A 14537-nucleotide genomic window follows, 5' to 3' on the forward strand; every position below is an offset into this window, starting at 1 on the left:
AGATGTATACACAGGAACAGAAAACCGAACTTGAAAATTAGCTGCACCTTTCTAAAGGTTTTGGTCTCCGCAGCTGGGAGCATGGTGCTGGTTTTACTGCAGACAGCACAAGTGACAGAAGCTGGCTCGAGACTCCACGGCCAGCATCCTTCTAGCTCTACGTGTCTCCGCCGGAGCCCCACAGGGGTGCAGAGAAAACAGCCCCTTACTTCCTGGATGTTTTCTAAGTGTGCGAGCTGCATGCTTTTGAGCACCCGTGAGCGACGCCCAACGCTGCCGACTCAGGGACTCTGGGATGCTGAAGCCCAGGGCAGTCACATCTGGGTCCCCAAGGAGACCCAAAGGCTGGGATGCTCGCAGGACATTATCGGGAAGAACGGGAGCCCTCGCGACGGTGACCCAGACACGGGCTTGCCTGCTGCTCCCTTTCTATCCTGAGCTCCTAAGGGGATGACAACCGGAACATAGACTTGTCCCTGGCTAGCAGTCAGAGATTCTCTCTGCGAACATTAACCGGTTCCGGAATGCATAGGTACCTGCCTAAGTCCCCTGAATACACTACAGGAAGAGAAGGCAGACGTTCGGAGTGAGCCTGGAGCAGACTTCACTTCTAGGGATGGGGTGGGGTTATTTCGGAAGAGCCTTTTCATCTTTTTAGCGCTGGAGGGTAGGGGGCACTTCCTAGGCTGGGCAGAAGGTCGAGGCAGAGTCCTTATTTGCAGTGGGAGGAAAAGCTGACTGAAGGGCAGCCTGACCCAAAAACAGAGCGCTGGAGTCTGCTGCCCCCTACAGGACACTAAGCAGGCAAGAAACCCCAACCTCGAAAAGGACAGAATCCTTGGCTGCTGTGACTGTATCGCCTAGGGCAAAAGGCTTGCCTCTCTGAGACTCAGTGGTCCACCTGTGAATAGGACAATATCCCCTTAACTGACTTTGCTGGTTTGATTCTGACATGCAAGTCTTTGCAGCTCTGAAGGAGAGTCCCAAAGGAAGTTGAGAAACCTGTCCAAGGGTTGCCTCTCCAAATAGACATACAGAGTGAGTAAATGGGCGAGGAATGAACAGGCACCATGTATTCCAAAGCCATACTCCCAGGTTGAGCATGGCAGCGATGCCTGTAATCCCAGCACTTGGGAAGTGGAGGCCCATCAGAGATTCAAGGTCAATCTTGACTTTGTGGAGGGGTGCAGGAAAAAGACACATTGAGGCATTAACAACGCTGACTTCATCGATGAAGGCCCAATTACTATTACCTGTTTTGTTTTAAGATTTATTTAGGCATGTACAACTGCATGTCAGAAGAGGGCATCATCAGATCCCATTACAGATGGTTGTGAGCCACCATGTGGTTGCTGGGGATTGAACTCAGGACCTCTGGAAGAACAGCCAGTGCTCTTAACCTCTGAGCCATCTCTATAGCCCCAGCGTTTTGTTTTCATTGTTGTTTTTGTTAGGACAGGATTTCTCTGTGAAGCCCCGGCTGTTCTAGAACTCACTCTGTAGACCAGGCTGGCCTCAGAACTCAGAGATCCCCTTGCCTCTCCAGTGCTGGGACTAAAGGCGTGCGCCACAACCCAGCTGGTGTTCCTGTTTTTTCTTTTCTTTGAGACAGAGTTTCATGTAGCTCAGGCTAGCCTCAAGTTCTTTGTAGCCAATGATGACCTTGATCGGATGCTCTCTTTCCAGAGTGCTGCACCGCCATGCTTCTTTTGTGCTGTGCTAGGATGGAACCCAGGGCTTTCTGATGCTGGTTTAACACTCCACCAACTTGAGCCACACCCTCATCCCCCAAATTACAATGCATTCCCATTTATTTCCTTGCATACGCCTTACTCTGAACCCCAGAGAATTTTCCTGGGCCAGTTGAGACTTGTCTATGTAGGAGGATGTCTGGAAGCCTATCAAGGAGAAACTGAGGCAGGAATGTAGTAAGGAGTTAAAGGAAGGCAGGCAATGGCCAGGAGGCCAGGAATCCCAGCGCTGCAGGCCCACAAAGGTAACAACCTGGGTTTGAGGGGGGCTAAAGTCTTCAGCCCCCGGACTTGAGAAGGGCAAACATACATGGAGTATAATGTTGGCTCAGCCCCAGGCTGGTTTGACCTTCCTCTCTGTGTGAAGATTCTAGAGCCGCTCAGCAGTGCTCTCTTCCTGTGATGCTCAGGGTAGCTGCCACTTTGGGGTTCTGCATACAGATCTGGAGTCCTCTTACCCCTGTGTGTGCCCATCCCAGGAGGAGCTTGTACAAGACCGTGTGTGTGTGTGTGTGTGTGTGTGTGTGTGTGTGTGTGAGAGAGAGAGAGAGAGAGAGAATGTGTGTGAGTGTGAGAAAGTGTGTGTGTGTTCCAACTTCCAAGAAGCAAGTGTTAGGTGCCTGCCTACCTTGTGGTCCTGCTTCTCCTCTGTAACCATGTAAGGCTGAGGTGTGTATTTGTGTGCCCATTGGTTGTGAGTGCCGAAGACTGAGTCTGTTGGACCCTGTGGACATGTTTTGTTTTTTGTTTTGAGACAGAACCTATAGCTCTGGCTTGTCTCAAACTCACTCCTTGGTCCAGGCTGGCTTAGAATCGCGGTACTCCTGCTTCAGGCTCCTGAGTCCAGCGTTACCAGTGTGGACGGGCTCACCAGCTGTGTTCTGTACATCTTCGGTTGTTTCCTAAAATCTTCGGGTTTTCCTAGGCTATGCCTGGGTTATGTGTACATGGTGGGGTGTGATCTGTGACCCTGGGCTCTGGCTAGGCATATTCAGTTCTAAGAACATTCTGTGCTGTCCCTCAAAGAGGCGTCTGCCGCTCCCAGGTGTCCCTACGTGTGTGGCCGCCACCCCCTTCGTCCGGCGGGTGTACGCCCCAAGGCCCCCCTCACACCTTCCCTGTCTGTGGCCCGCGTGCCTTTGTGCGCGCGTGCTCCCGCCGAGCCTGAAGGGCTGCGTGCAGCCCAGGTCCCTGCCCGCGCCCCGAGTCCCCCTCGAGCTGCAGCCTGGAGTACGAGGGCTTGCAGGCGGCCCGGGGCGCGCACGGCCGCAGCTGGACCCACCGGCCGGTGCCGCGCGGGGGCCTCGGGGGCGCGGGCGCGTGGCCGCGGGTTCGAACCGCTCGGTCCCTTCCCGCGCGGGCGGCCGGGTGGGCTCCCGGACCCTGACGGAGCGGAGGGCGCTGCGGCGGCGGAGACGAGGTGAGCGCGGGCCGGGGCGGGGGGCGCACCTGCCGGTCACGGCCACGGCCGAGGCCTCCATTGTTCCCGGCCGTGCGGCCCGGGACGCCGCCTGCACCCGGCCGCGGTCGCGAGCGCCTGGGCCGGGCCGACCGGGGCGCTTTGTTCTCGGGGCGCGGGGCGGGAGGCTGCCTCCGGGGGTACAGACTGCATCTGCACGGTGATCGCGGGGGACAAGGTTTGCCGACTAGATCCCACCCTCCAAAAGTGGCTGCAGAAAGGAAAGATGGCCCCGATCACTCTGCTGAGGAGCCCTAGCTTTAAAGCGACCGGGCGCCTTTCCCGGGGACCTCTCCCCAGAGGGCATGCATGCTGGGGCTGGGGGCCGCAGAAGCCACTTCTTGGGCTAACTGGGGGCTGAGAAAGTACCCCCATCACACTTGGGTTGCCCCATTTCCTTCCCACCCATCCCCCACCTCTCACAGCCGCACTTGCCAAACCAAAATTAGTCTCAAGTCATCAGACAAAGTCCTAAAAGCCACCCGGCACGACACAGACACACTCTATCCCATTAATAATCTAATTTCCTAAGCACACAGTCAACCACAACACTGACACTCGTACACACTGCATCCACAAAGGCCGGGAACATACCCCTGCAGAGGAACAGTCACTAGTGGAAGGTTGGGCACAATGTAGAGACACACCACACTGGTAGTGCCCACCCTCACCTGGTCACTCACACATCTAGAATAACTGACAACCACAGGTGCAGGACGGTCCCTGTAGTAACTTGGGTTTGCAAATAAGGACACCCCTCATGAGCTCAAAGCAGGTCCCAGCTATCCTGACACAGAGACACCAGAACACAGGTGTGCATGTTGACACAGATACCCATAGAGACAGTCACTCATAAAGCCATGGATGTGGAGCTGGTGGCACAGGCCAGTCCTCCTAGCCCTTGGGAGAGTGAGACAAGGAGGATGGGAAGCTCAAAGCCTACTTGAGTTTCAGAGTGAACCTGAGATCTTCCTGGGCAATTTAGAGACTCTTGTCTTTAAAAAAAAGTAGAGCTCAGCTGTGATGGAGCACAGTTTTAATCTCACTTCTGAGAGGTAGAAGCAAGCAGATATTTTGAGTTCCTGGACAGCCTGGTCTATCTACTGAGTTCCAGGCCAACCAGGGGTATACTGGGGAACACCACCTCAAACAGCAAACAAACCTAGACAAAGATCAACATCAAAAGTGAGCTGAGCATGGATGTTGCTTAATGGTAAAGCGCTTTGCTGATCTGGCAGGATCACAGGGCCGGCCCTGGGGTTTGGTTCTCAAAGTCAAAACAAACAAACAAACAACAATGGGGCTTACCCACAGAGAGTTACCCACCCACTGGCATGGATGTCTGAAGATAGTAAGGGCCACTTGCATACATAAATACATAGACCCACAGGGAAAGGACACTCAGAAGTGGAGTCAAAAATGCAGTATTTTGTTGTTTTTACTGAAACAGAGTCTTGGGATATAAAGCCCTGCCTGGACTAAAACTCACTATGTATAGATCAGGCTGGTCTCAAATTGAGAGATCTGTCTGCCTCAGCCTCTGAGTGCTGGGATTATTACAGTCATTCAACACCTTGCTCAGCTTTTTTTTTTTTTTTAAGATTGGCCTGCTTCTGCCAGGTACAGAGGTGATAGGCTCTATAGCCACTGTGTCCAGCAACACTTATTGAGCAGTTATTTATGGGACACACCTATGACTCACAGTGAATTCCCTGCCTTAACAGAGCTGGTATTTGAGTGGGGCTGGCCCTGAAGGACGCCATCCTTATTGGCTGACAGATTATAGTCACCCAGTTACTCTTGACAAACCCCACAACCATACATACATCTGTGCACACATAGACCACAATTAGACACAAGGAGCTTGACACACCCATCCACCTACAGTGTTGACATCACACATAAACAAGCCCACAGGATTGGCATATATACACCAACACACTAGTGGTGCCACCCACTATGGTACACCCCCCCCCCCCAGCTCCCTTTAGCAGCAGAGTAGTCTAGAGCAGACCTCTACTCCAATCCATTAACAGGTGTATATAGCAGACAAATGAGTTTGTGCGGACAGCCCACCGTGATGCATACCCAGGACCACTCTGCTCCTTGAGTTAAAGAAGTTCAGAGGAGTATCTGGAGTTCCCATCCCTTCCTTGATCATAGCCCCTGACCCAGGAGAAGCCAGACCCCTCTCACTCATCTGCAGGCCTGGCCTCACATCCAGCCGTCCTGGAAATTTGGGGCTTTTGGCCCACTTATAGTACATAGGCTGGGGAGGGTGCAGGAGCTCCTGTGGGGAGGGTGCAGGAGCTCCTGTCTGAGCTCCCCCCCACTCCCCAGCCCCCTGAAAGACCCGAGTATCTGAGAAGCTCCTGAGGAGATTAGGAGGGAAGGGTGGGTATCTCAGAAGTCATGTAAGTATGGCAATAATAATAATTAATAATAATAAAAAGGTCTAGCCAACCTGGGCCACCAATGTGACCCTATGGAGATTCCCACCTGTCCTATCACTATCCCCCCAATAATGGACTGTTTTCCAGGCCCTACTTACTCTTCCCTTCTGCCCAGCTGACTTACACACAGGCACTGTAACACTGCAGACCACAGGGCACAATATAGCAGACAGCTAACCCATCTTTTACTTGATGGTAGAGCTAGCCCCATCTGGCTGGGATTGGCATTTCACCTCAACCTGACCTCTAGGACTTGAGCCAGCTGCTCAAAGACTGGGGCAGGATCCACCTAGGTCATTCCCAAGCAGACTTCCGCGCTGCAGTGCCCCTGCTTCTGGACCTGGGGTTGGGGGATGGGAGGAGACAGTTTCCCACCCTTACACTAAGGGACTTCAAAGTCAGACCTCCCGCCCAAGCACTCTAGGCCGACGGACACATGGCGGGAAGTAAGCGATCAGCCCCTAGCTGCAGGAATTCAGGTCAAGACTGTGATCCTCACACACCAGGGGGATTGGCTGCCTTAAACCTCAAGGAGCCGCACCGGGAAGAAGGAGGACAGACATACAGGGAGGGTTGCAGGCAGACCCAGACAGGCGACCCCCGCTGACAAAGGGCATGCAAGCGCAGACAGACACTGAGGGCGGGAAGCCCGCACCACGCCTGCAGACAAAGAGACAGGAGGGGGTGGGGCCTGGCGCCTCCGCCATGCCACGCCCCCCGCCAGACTCCTTCAGGCAGGCTGTCCTGCCGCGAATACCCCTAACATACACCTCCCATTATGTAAAGGACAAAAATCAGAGTTCAGCAGGGGAAGTAAGCAAAGTGGACTTACAGAATAAAACAGAGGTGTCTGCAAGATGACCCGCATTGCCCAGAGTGTCCCGTGTGCCTCATAATCCTCCATTTTAGCTTTCAGGAACCCCCTCAAACTGTTCTGAACTGGCAGCAGACCCTTCCCCAGGGGCACAGTGGTGGTCTGTGCAAAGCGCCTGTGACCAGCTCATCTTCATCTGACCGGTCTAGACCTTTATTTCCTCAGGGCTGAGAGCTACCAAAGCAAGAGACCTGCCTTTCCCATGCAGGACTTCTTAATCCATGGCCAGAAAGAGGGGGCCCCTGGGGCTGGGAATGTGACCAGTTACCGGGCCCTGGGCTGAGGAAGCAGGGTAAGGGCTCTACCGGGAGATAGTGCTTCCTAAGTCTTGCTGGAGCCAGGGGCCTGGTTTGGATCTGTAGGTAGGGGTGGCCCTTAAAAGGAGCTGAACTTCTAGGGGTGCCCTGAAACCACACTGAGGTGCTAGGCAGGGGGTAGGGCCTAAGCTCTCAGGTGGTTGAGTTTGGAGTTAGATCTAGAAGGGATGGTTTGTAGGAGGGCCGTAGGGGACCCTGCTAAAGGCCTGAATTGGAGGGCAAGTCTGCAGTGGTGGCCTGGTACTGCACAGGCTGGTGCTAACCCTGCAGGAGTTTCACACAAGCATAGTACGTTTAGTGTTCCTGATCTGTCTTGTGTTGACTTCAGGAGATCCTTGAGGGTCACTTCTCCCTCTCTGAGGTGTTCTGAGCTCAGTTAAAGCAAAAGGGAAACCCCCACCCCCACCCCCTTGACCATTTAGAAGCCTTTGGGTGGGGGTGGGGTGGGGTGTGTGTCTGTGTGTAGCCTTCTTTCACAGCTCACTGCTCTACTGGGTAGGGCAGTGGTGGACTCAGAAACTGTCAAACTAAGTTTAGTGACCATGGGAAGGTGGAAAAGTTTACATTGTGTTGAAAGCCTTATTTATCTCAAGTTTGCTGGAGAAGCCCTGTTACATTGTATAAAAGTAACTTGTTTACGGCTCAGTTGCCCTATGCCTAGCCCAGGCCCAGGCCAGAACCTGATGACTACCAGAGTTCCCAGAATGGTGGCTAGAAATATCCCCACACCGGGCGTGGTGGCGCACGCCTTTAATCCCAGCACTTGGGAGGCAGAGGCAGGCGGATTTCTGAGTTCGAGGCCAGCCTGGTCTACAAAGTGAGTTCCAGGACAAGCCAGGGCTACACAGAGAAACCCTGTCTCAAAAAAAAAAACCAAAATAAATAAATAAATAAATAAATAAATAAATAAATAAATAAATAAATAAATAAAAAGAAATCTCCCCACTTTGTCTTTCCAACTGACCAGTGAGGGGAATTTGCATCTCTCAGAACTGATTTGGAGGATTTTATTTTTTATCACAGTACATAGCCCTCATCAGGAATTCACTCTTTAGGTGCGGTTAGCCTGTAACCTTACTAAGCCATCCCAACCTTCAGACTCCAGAGTGCTGAGATTTGAGTTCTGAATGCATCCCTTGAATATATATAGCACATGAATTGAGACAGGCACATTATCATCTCTGTTGCAGGGGCTGCGTTTTTTACATTATGGTTTGTATTTGTGCTGCTTCTCCCGAGTCTCCAAAAAAGACAGAATAACTGATGGCTGATTTTGTGAGTCAAAGGGACCCTGGTTTCTCTCTCATCCCACATGCTCTCTGCCTTGCTGGCCTACTCTCCCCACTCCAGTTATCCAAGAACTTGCCAAGGGTTTGGGGGAACATTCAACCTGTCGGTGAGTTTGGGCAGCTCAGACAAACCATCGACCGTTGAGTGGACCCCGAGGCCTGGAACTGCCACCCGTCTACCCCATCCCCATCCCCACCCTGTAGACCGGGGAGAGCCCCAGGCAGCATCCCCTGCCTCAGGCCACAGCAAAGGTCACAATTAACATTCATTGTTGTCGGTGGGTTGTGAGGAGGCGGCCAGACCCACCGGGGGATGAATGTCACTGTGGCTGGGCCAAACAACACCATCAGGGATGGGAAAGAGGATAGAACCCTTCAGATTTTGCTTGTCACTTGCTCCCCTTGGGGAAATGGAGCTGGTGTCTGGGACCTTGATGGGCTGATTGGATTTGGGAAATAAACCCTGGAGGGTTAGGTGTTGGGGAGATCCTAAATTGGGGGACTCTGGGAGGAGGATGTTTGCTCAGCGATGCTCTGCAGTGGGCGAACTGGTAGATGAACATGTGACAGATACACGGGCAGGTGGCTGGATGAGCGGGATGAAGTCTGTCCTAGCAGTGGTGACTCCAGTTTCTTTTTGAGCTCAGGCTGCAGGCTCCTTTGACAGGTGTCAGATAAGGGGGCTGGCACCTGCTGGGGTATGCCCGTGCAGTCTGTCTTCCTGTGCTTGGAGGCTCTTTCCCCTCCTGCTGCATTCCTAGGTTGGGGTAACCTTGAGGCTCCTTAGCTAACTGGAGGGGGAAGAGTTGGGAACTCCACTTGGTCTTAAACCCAGGACAGATGGCTGAGGTGCCTATTCCTATATCAAAGTTGAAGCCGCAGGCTGCCATGTTCTCCCAGCATCCCTCAGTTCCTGTAATAGGGTCCTCCTGGCTGACATACCTTGCCCCTTACCCTGAACTTCTCTAGCCAAGGAACGAGGCTGGGCTCTCCCTTCCCGCAGCTTCTCTGGTTCATATATAGGCCAACCATTTTGGTTAGATGCTCCTTTTTTCTTTTGTCTTCTTTTTCTTGTTCCCCTTTCCTTCATGCCTGGTCTGCTGGTCATGTCCACTCTGGAGACTCCTAGGTGTCCCTGCCCCTGCCTGTAATTGTCCCTTTTATCTACAAAAACAAACCACTTCTCCCCTACCCACTAGGAGCATTCTTTGTTTGGTTTAGACTGCAGGACTGAGGTGCGTATTTTACATATCAAAGCAGACCTGGCCTCCAGGTTCTCCCAGCATCCCTCAGTCCCTACCTGGCACACTCTGCCCCCAACCTTGAACTTTCTAGCCCAGGAGCTGGCCTGCCCTTCCCCCCAGAGGCCCTTCCCTATATAATTGAGACATTTTGTTCTCTTCCTCTCTTCTGTTGTCTTCTCTCTTCTTCTCTATTGTACTTACACTCTTTTTCTCTTTTCTTCTTTCCTTACTTTAATTCACACCTCAAGACTAAGTTCTCCAGGACATGAAAGTCCGTTAGTGAAACCAGAGCTTTGAGACCCAGTTGTCATTTTCCCACCCCCAGCCCCACTTCCACACTCAGGCCTCCTTCCTAGGAATTGGGATTGCTGCACCTAACAAGAAACTCGGCCTGGTGTGGTGGCACACGCCTTTAATCCCAGCACTTGGGAGGCAGAGGCAGGCAGATTTCTGAGTTCAAGGCCAGCCTGGTCTACAAAGCGAGTTCCAGGACAGCCAGGGATACACAGAGAAACCCTGTCTCGGAAAAAAAAAAAAAAAAAAAAAAAAACCAAAAATACAAAAAAAGAAAAGAAAAGAAAAGAAAGAAACTCAAGGCCACATGACACCCCCACCTCCCACCCCCTGCCTTAGGGGAGAGAGAAGAAAAAAAATTAGTAAATCTTCGGTTAGTGTTAAACCCTGGGGCAGAATTCTTACCCATCCAGCTACTCCTCACAGGGGTTAACCTCCCACAGGAAGGAGGAGGAGACCCAGGGGAAGCCTAGGGCGTTCAATAGCTCCAGTCTGCATCTGGCTACCTTCAGCCCACACAAACACCATATACCCCCTGGGCAGGTGTATAGGAAGCCCCCCAGTGACAATGAGGGACCCCCCCAGCCTGCCTGCTCCACCCTTTTACACCCCCTCAAAGTAAAAGGAAAGTAGCCAAAGAAGCCTGAGCGAGCTTCAGGGCAGTAAGGAACTTGGAGCCAGGTTGGGTTTCTTCTCTGCTCCTCTGCCCAGCCATGGGGACTTTCAATCTTTGGACAGATTACCTAGGTCTGGCAAGACTGGTGGGGGCTCTGCATAAGGAAGAGGAGCTTGATGTCAGGCTGGATCCCAAACCAGAGCCCAAGCCAAGTTCAGAAAGCCAGCAAGCCAGCAAGGAATCCTCTGCAGCTCCTGAACGCTTATGTTCATTCTGCAAACACAATGGCGAGTCCCGTGCCATCTATCAGTCCCATGTCCTGAAGGATGAGGCAGGGCGGGTGCTATGTCCCATTTTGCGGGATTATGTGTGTCCCCAGTGTGGGGCCACTCAGGAGCACGCCCACACTCGACGCTTTTGCCCACTCACCAGCCAGGGCTACACTTCTGTCTACTGCTACACCACCCGGAATTCTGCAGGCAAAAAGCTGACCCGGCCTGACAAGGCAAAGACACAGGATGCTGGCCACCACCGCCTTGGAGGAGAAGCAGCAGCAGGTGTCTATGCAGGTGGTTTAGGGGTTGGGTGGAGAAGACTTTCAGTTTTTGGGGGGTGTTTAAATGTGTTTGATACCAGTATCTTAGAAACGAAGGAATCCACAGTGTATAGCTGAGAGCATGAAGCAGGGTATATTTATTTCCTTTATTGCACAGGGTAGTAGAGATATTGTGGGGTATGTGGTGATCTCTGATTCTACCTGGGGGGTCGGGTCAGGAGTTGTGAAACTTACAAAGGGAAGCTTGTAATCCTTTCTGAACCTGGAAATCATTTATTCATCTGCCAAGTGATATTTCATGTCTGTTTGCCACTGGGTGGGCGGTCTGCAGTGAAGAAGGTAGGGCTGTTAAGACAGTGCTGAGAATAAGGGAACACTTGGTTCAGATGAGGGGTCCCAGAGAGGCTTCCAGAGAAGGTGACTTCTAGCAGTCATAATTCCTTCAGTTTAGGGGGGTGAAGGGTGAGAAGTGTGACTGGGTATGGGTCTGTGCTGTAGGGTGGTTAGAAATCATTGTATCTAACTCTTGGAAGTTTGTAGTTAGTGTATAGCGTTTATGAGACCAAGAGTTTGCTTCTCTGTCTGTACCATAAAAAATAAGTTTGGGGTGCTAGCAGGATGACTCAGTCTGCCTCTAACCCTGAAGACCCAACTTTGACTTCAGGTTGTCCTGACCTCCACACACACAAATGGGGGTGGAGGAGTGCAGGGGCATGGGACATAGGACACAGAGATAGGGCAAGGATTCATCAGAATTCTAGCAGAAGCATCAGACCAGGACCTAGGGATTCCAGAGCCCCAGGAAGGTAACTGCCATGGGCCTCAAGGCCCAGCTCCCAGCCAGCAGAGAAGAAGCCAGTGGGGGAGGCAGATTGGGGAGACTGCAGTAGGACCTTATCAAAAAATTTGCTTGGTGGGTCTGAATTGGTTTTTTTGTTTGTTTTTGTCTTGTTTTTCGAGACAGGGTTTCTCTATATAGCCCTGGCTGTCCTGGTACTCACTCTGTAGACCAGGCTGGGCTCGAACTCAGAAATCTGCCTGCCTCTGCCTCCCAAGTACTGGGATTAAAGGCATGTGCCACCACTGCCCAGCTGGGTCTATATTGTTTTTTTTTTTTTTTTTTTTTTTTAAAGATTTATTTATTTATTATATGTAAGTACACTATAGCTGTCTTCAGACACACCAGAAGAAGGAGTCAGATCTCACTACGGGTGGTTGTGAGCCACCATGTGGTTGCTGGGATTTGAACTCTGGACCTTTGGAAGAGCAGTCGGGTGCTCTTACCCACTGAGCCATCTCTCCAGCCCTGGGTCTATATTGTTAAGGTGAGGGGCCTCCCCATCTCCCCAACAAATGCAGAGCAAGCACCACCCTCCAAGGCTTGACCTAAGCACCTAAAACTGAAGTTTTTAGAAGATTGTATGTATGCGGTGGTTTGCCTGTATGTCTGTGCCTATGCACTTCAGAAGAGGGTGTGGGATCCCTGGAACTGTTATAGATGGTTAAGAACCATGTGGGTGCTGGGAATTAAATCCCAGTTCTCTGAAAGAGCAGACACAAATTTTAACCACTGAGCCTCCAGCCCTATCAAGTTTTAAGTTTTCCATGTGCTGACTGTAGGGCCAGGATCTCAAATGCAAGTGACTGTAGCTGGGCAGTGGCACCCAAATGCAGGGTATCCTGGTGTTTCCTGTTTCTTAAATCTTTTTTTTTTAGAGAGTTGCTTTCCTTCCACTGTGTGGTCACCCAGGGGACAATGGTCTGGCTTGGCTACAAGCTCCCTCATATCCACTATGCCACATCACCAGTCCTTAAGAGATGTCGATAACTTTATTTCATGTGTGTAGATGTTTTGCCTGTGTGCATGTATGTATGTATATACACCACCTGTGAACGGTCTAGAAGATGGTATGTGAACCCCAGAACAAGTTACTGCTGGCTGTGAGTGGCTGTATAGGTGCTGGGAACCCAGCGAGGGGCCTCTGGGGCAGTGCTAGTGTTATTTTTATCTGCCAATTCTGTTTTGTTTTCATCTTTTACTATATTTTGAGACAACACTTTATTTTGTAGCTCAGGCTACTCTGTATCACCTAGCAAAATACAGGATGGCAGGTGCTTGCATGCCTAAAAGCTCTGCGGGCCTCAGTTCTGTGAAGCCATAGGAGGATCCCCAAAGTTTGTGGGTGGAGCACTGAAGGTGACTCGGAGAGTCAGATGGCTGCCTCCCTGAGAAGTCTGGGAGCTCCTAGAGGGTGGCTATAGGCTGGGGAGTCTCCCTTAACTTTGCAGTGGGACTCTAGTTAGAGGCTGATTACCTGCAAGTTAGGACCCCATTCTGCCAAGTGCTTGGGTTTTTGTCGTTGTTGTTGAGCCAGTCTCTCTGAGTCCTCCAAGTGGACTCAAATCCGCTTCTGTCTCTTTATTGCTGGGACAGACCTGAGCCACAGTGCCTACCTTTTAGAGTTTTATGTTGTTGGTCTGATGCTGGGGCTGGAACCCAGGGCCATTTGTATGCTGCACCATAGCCCTGTCCCTCCTCGTGAGGTCTAAGGGACTCAGCCCCCAGGCTGGCAATGAGGAGTCGTAGAGATGCCGGTCTCTGAATTCTGAAGCAGCAGAAACACCCCCTTAGTATTTGAGGATGCCCTCACTTGCATAATGACACAACAAGCTGAGCACTGCATTCTGGGTGGAAGGGATGTAAGGTCAGTTCCAGGCAGACTGGTGGGGACACCACCTTCACTTGAGTAGCATTTCTGTGCTTTTGACCCAACTCTGGGCCTCAGGAGGACAACCCCAGGTATGGCCGCCAGATGGCGAAGCAGCCTGGGAGGCCCCAGATGCCACCTAGGTACCTTGCGCAGCCATCTGAGCACTCAGCATTTCTCTCCTCTGCTTTCGACTTCCAGGTTCCAAAAGTGGCAGGAAGCCCCCTGGACCTTCACCCTCGGCCTGCTGTCCCTCCACTACGGCCTAGGAGCTTGGAGTGGGGAGGACCATGGTGGCATCGTTGCCAAGGGTCTGGACACAGGCATGCTGGAGACTGGACCTTGCTTAGGACTGAGGCTGGCCACAGTCTTGTCAGCGATCACCTTCCCCACCCCTACTTGTGGTGCTGCCTCAACGTCCAATAAATGCTAAGGAGTGGAGCATGTCTTGGGACAAGGTGGTATGAATCTGACGGGCAGGGACACCTCTACTCTACAGATCACATCCTCACTCTGTCACCTCCCACCTGACAAACTGCTCTTTGAATCTTGGGGTATCTGTGAGAATTGAATCAGGAGCAGGCACCATTAGGATAGCTCCCGACACCTACTGCATACTGATATGCAAAACGGGGGCCTCCCCTTGCACTGAAGTTACACAGGACTTAAGGGGACTGAGAAACCAAATCAGAATCTCTCCTGAGGTACTGCTGCTCCCTTGGGTGCTATAGGCTGGCACAAAGGGCAGTGACAGGGCTCAATTGCTGATGGGGCTATATACTTTGTGGCTCGCTCATTACACATCTGCCTCTTTCAGCTCTACATGTCCTTCAGGGAAGCTGAGGAGAGTATTTCCTGGGCTCATTAAACTGGCCTGAGGCTTTACCCTCTGCCCACATTCTTGCTTCTGGGCTGGGGTGGGCTAGGAGCCAGGGAGAAGGAAGGCTCCTTAGTAGCCCAGTCTGTGAGTGGCACT

The 14537-nt window shown here is 52.0% G+C and overlaps 1 protein-coding gene across 4 annotated transcripts; it reads left to right on the forward strand.

Moving 5' to 3' along the window:
• Positions 1-2946: 2946 nt before the first annotated feature.
• On the forward strand, positions 2947-13996 carry Nanos3 (nanos C2HC-type zinc finger 3). Of its 4 annotated transcripts, none has more exons than XR_015048722.1 (2): positions 2947-3171; positions 13763-13996. XR_015048722.1 is itself a non-coding variant. In XM_021171002.2 (2 exons), the coding sequence occupies exons 1-2, from the start codon at positions 10395-10397 to the stop codon at positions 13828-13830; spliced, it is 540 nt and encodes a 179-aa protein (XP_021026661.1). In that variant the 3' UTR covers positions 13831-13996. The 4 variants fall into 4 exon arrangements, 2 of the variants coding, with proteins under 2 accessions (XP_021026661.1, XP_021026662.1); XM_021171002.2 differs by lacking the exon at positions 2947-3171 and adding an exon at positions 10395-10866; XM_021171003.3 differs by lacking the exon at positions 2947-3171 and adding an exon at positions 10395-10854.
• The last annotated feature ends 541 nt before the right edge of the window (positions 13997-14537 follow it).

Source organism: Mus caroli, unplaced genomic scaffold (assembly GCF_978045245.1).
Source record: "Mus caroli unplaced genomic scaffold, Mus_caroli_1 scaffold_10, whole genome shotgun sequence".
NCBI classification, from domain to species: domain Eukaryota; kingdom Metazoa; phylum Chordata; class Mammalia; order Rodentia; family Muridae; genus Mus; species Mus caroli.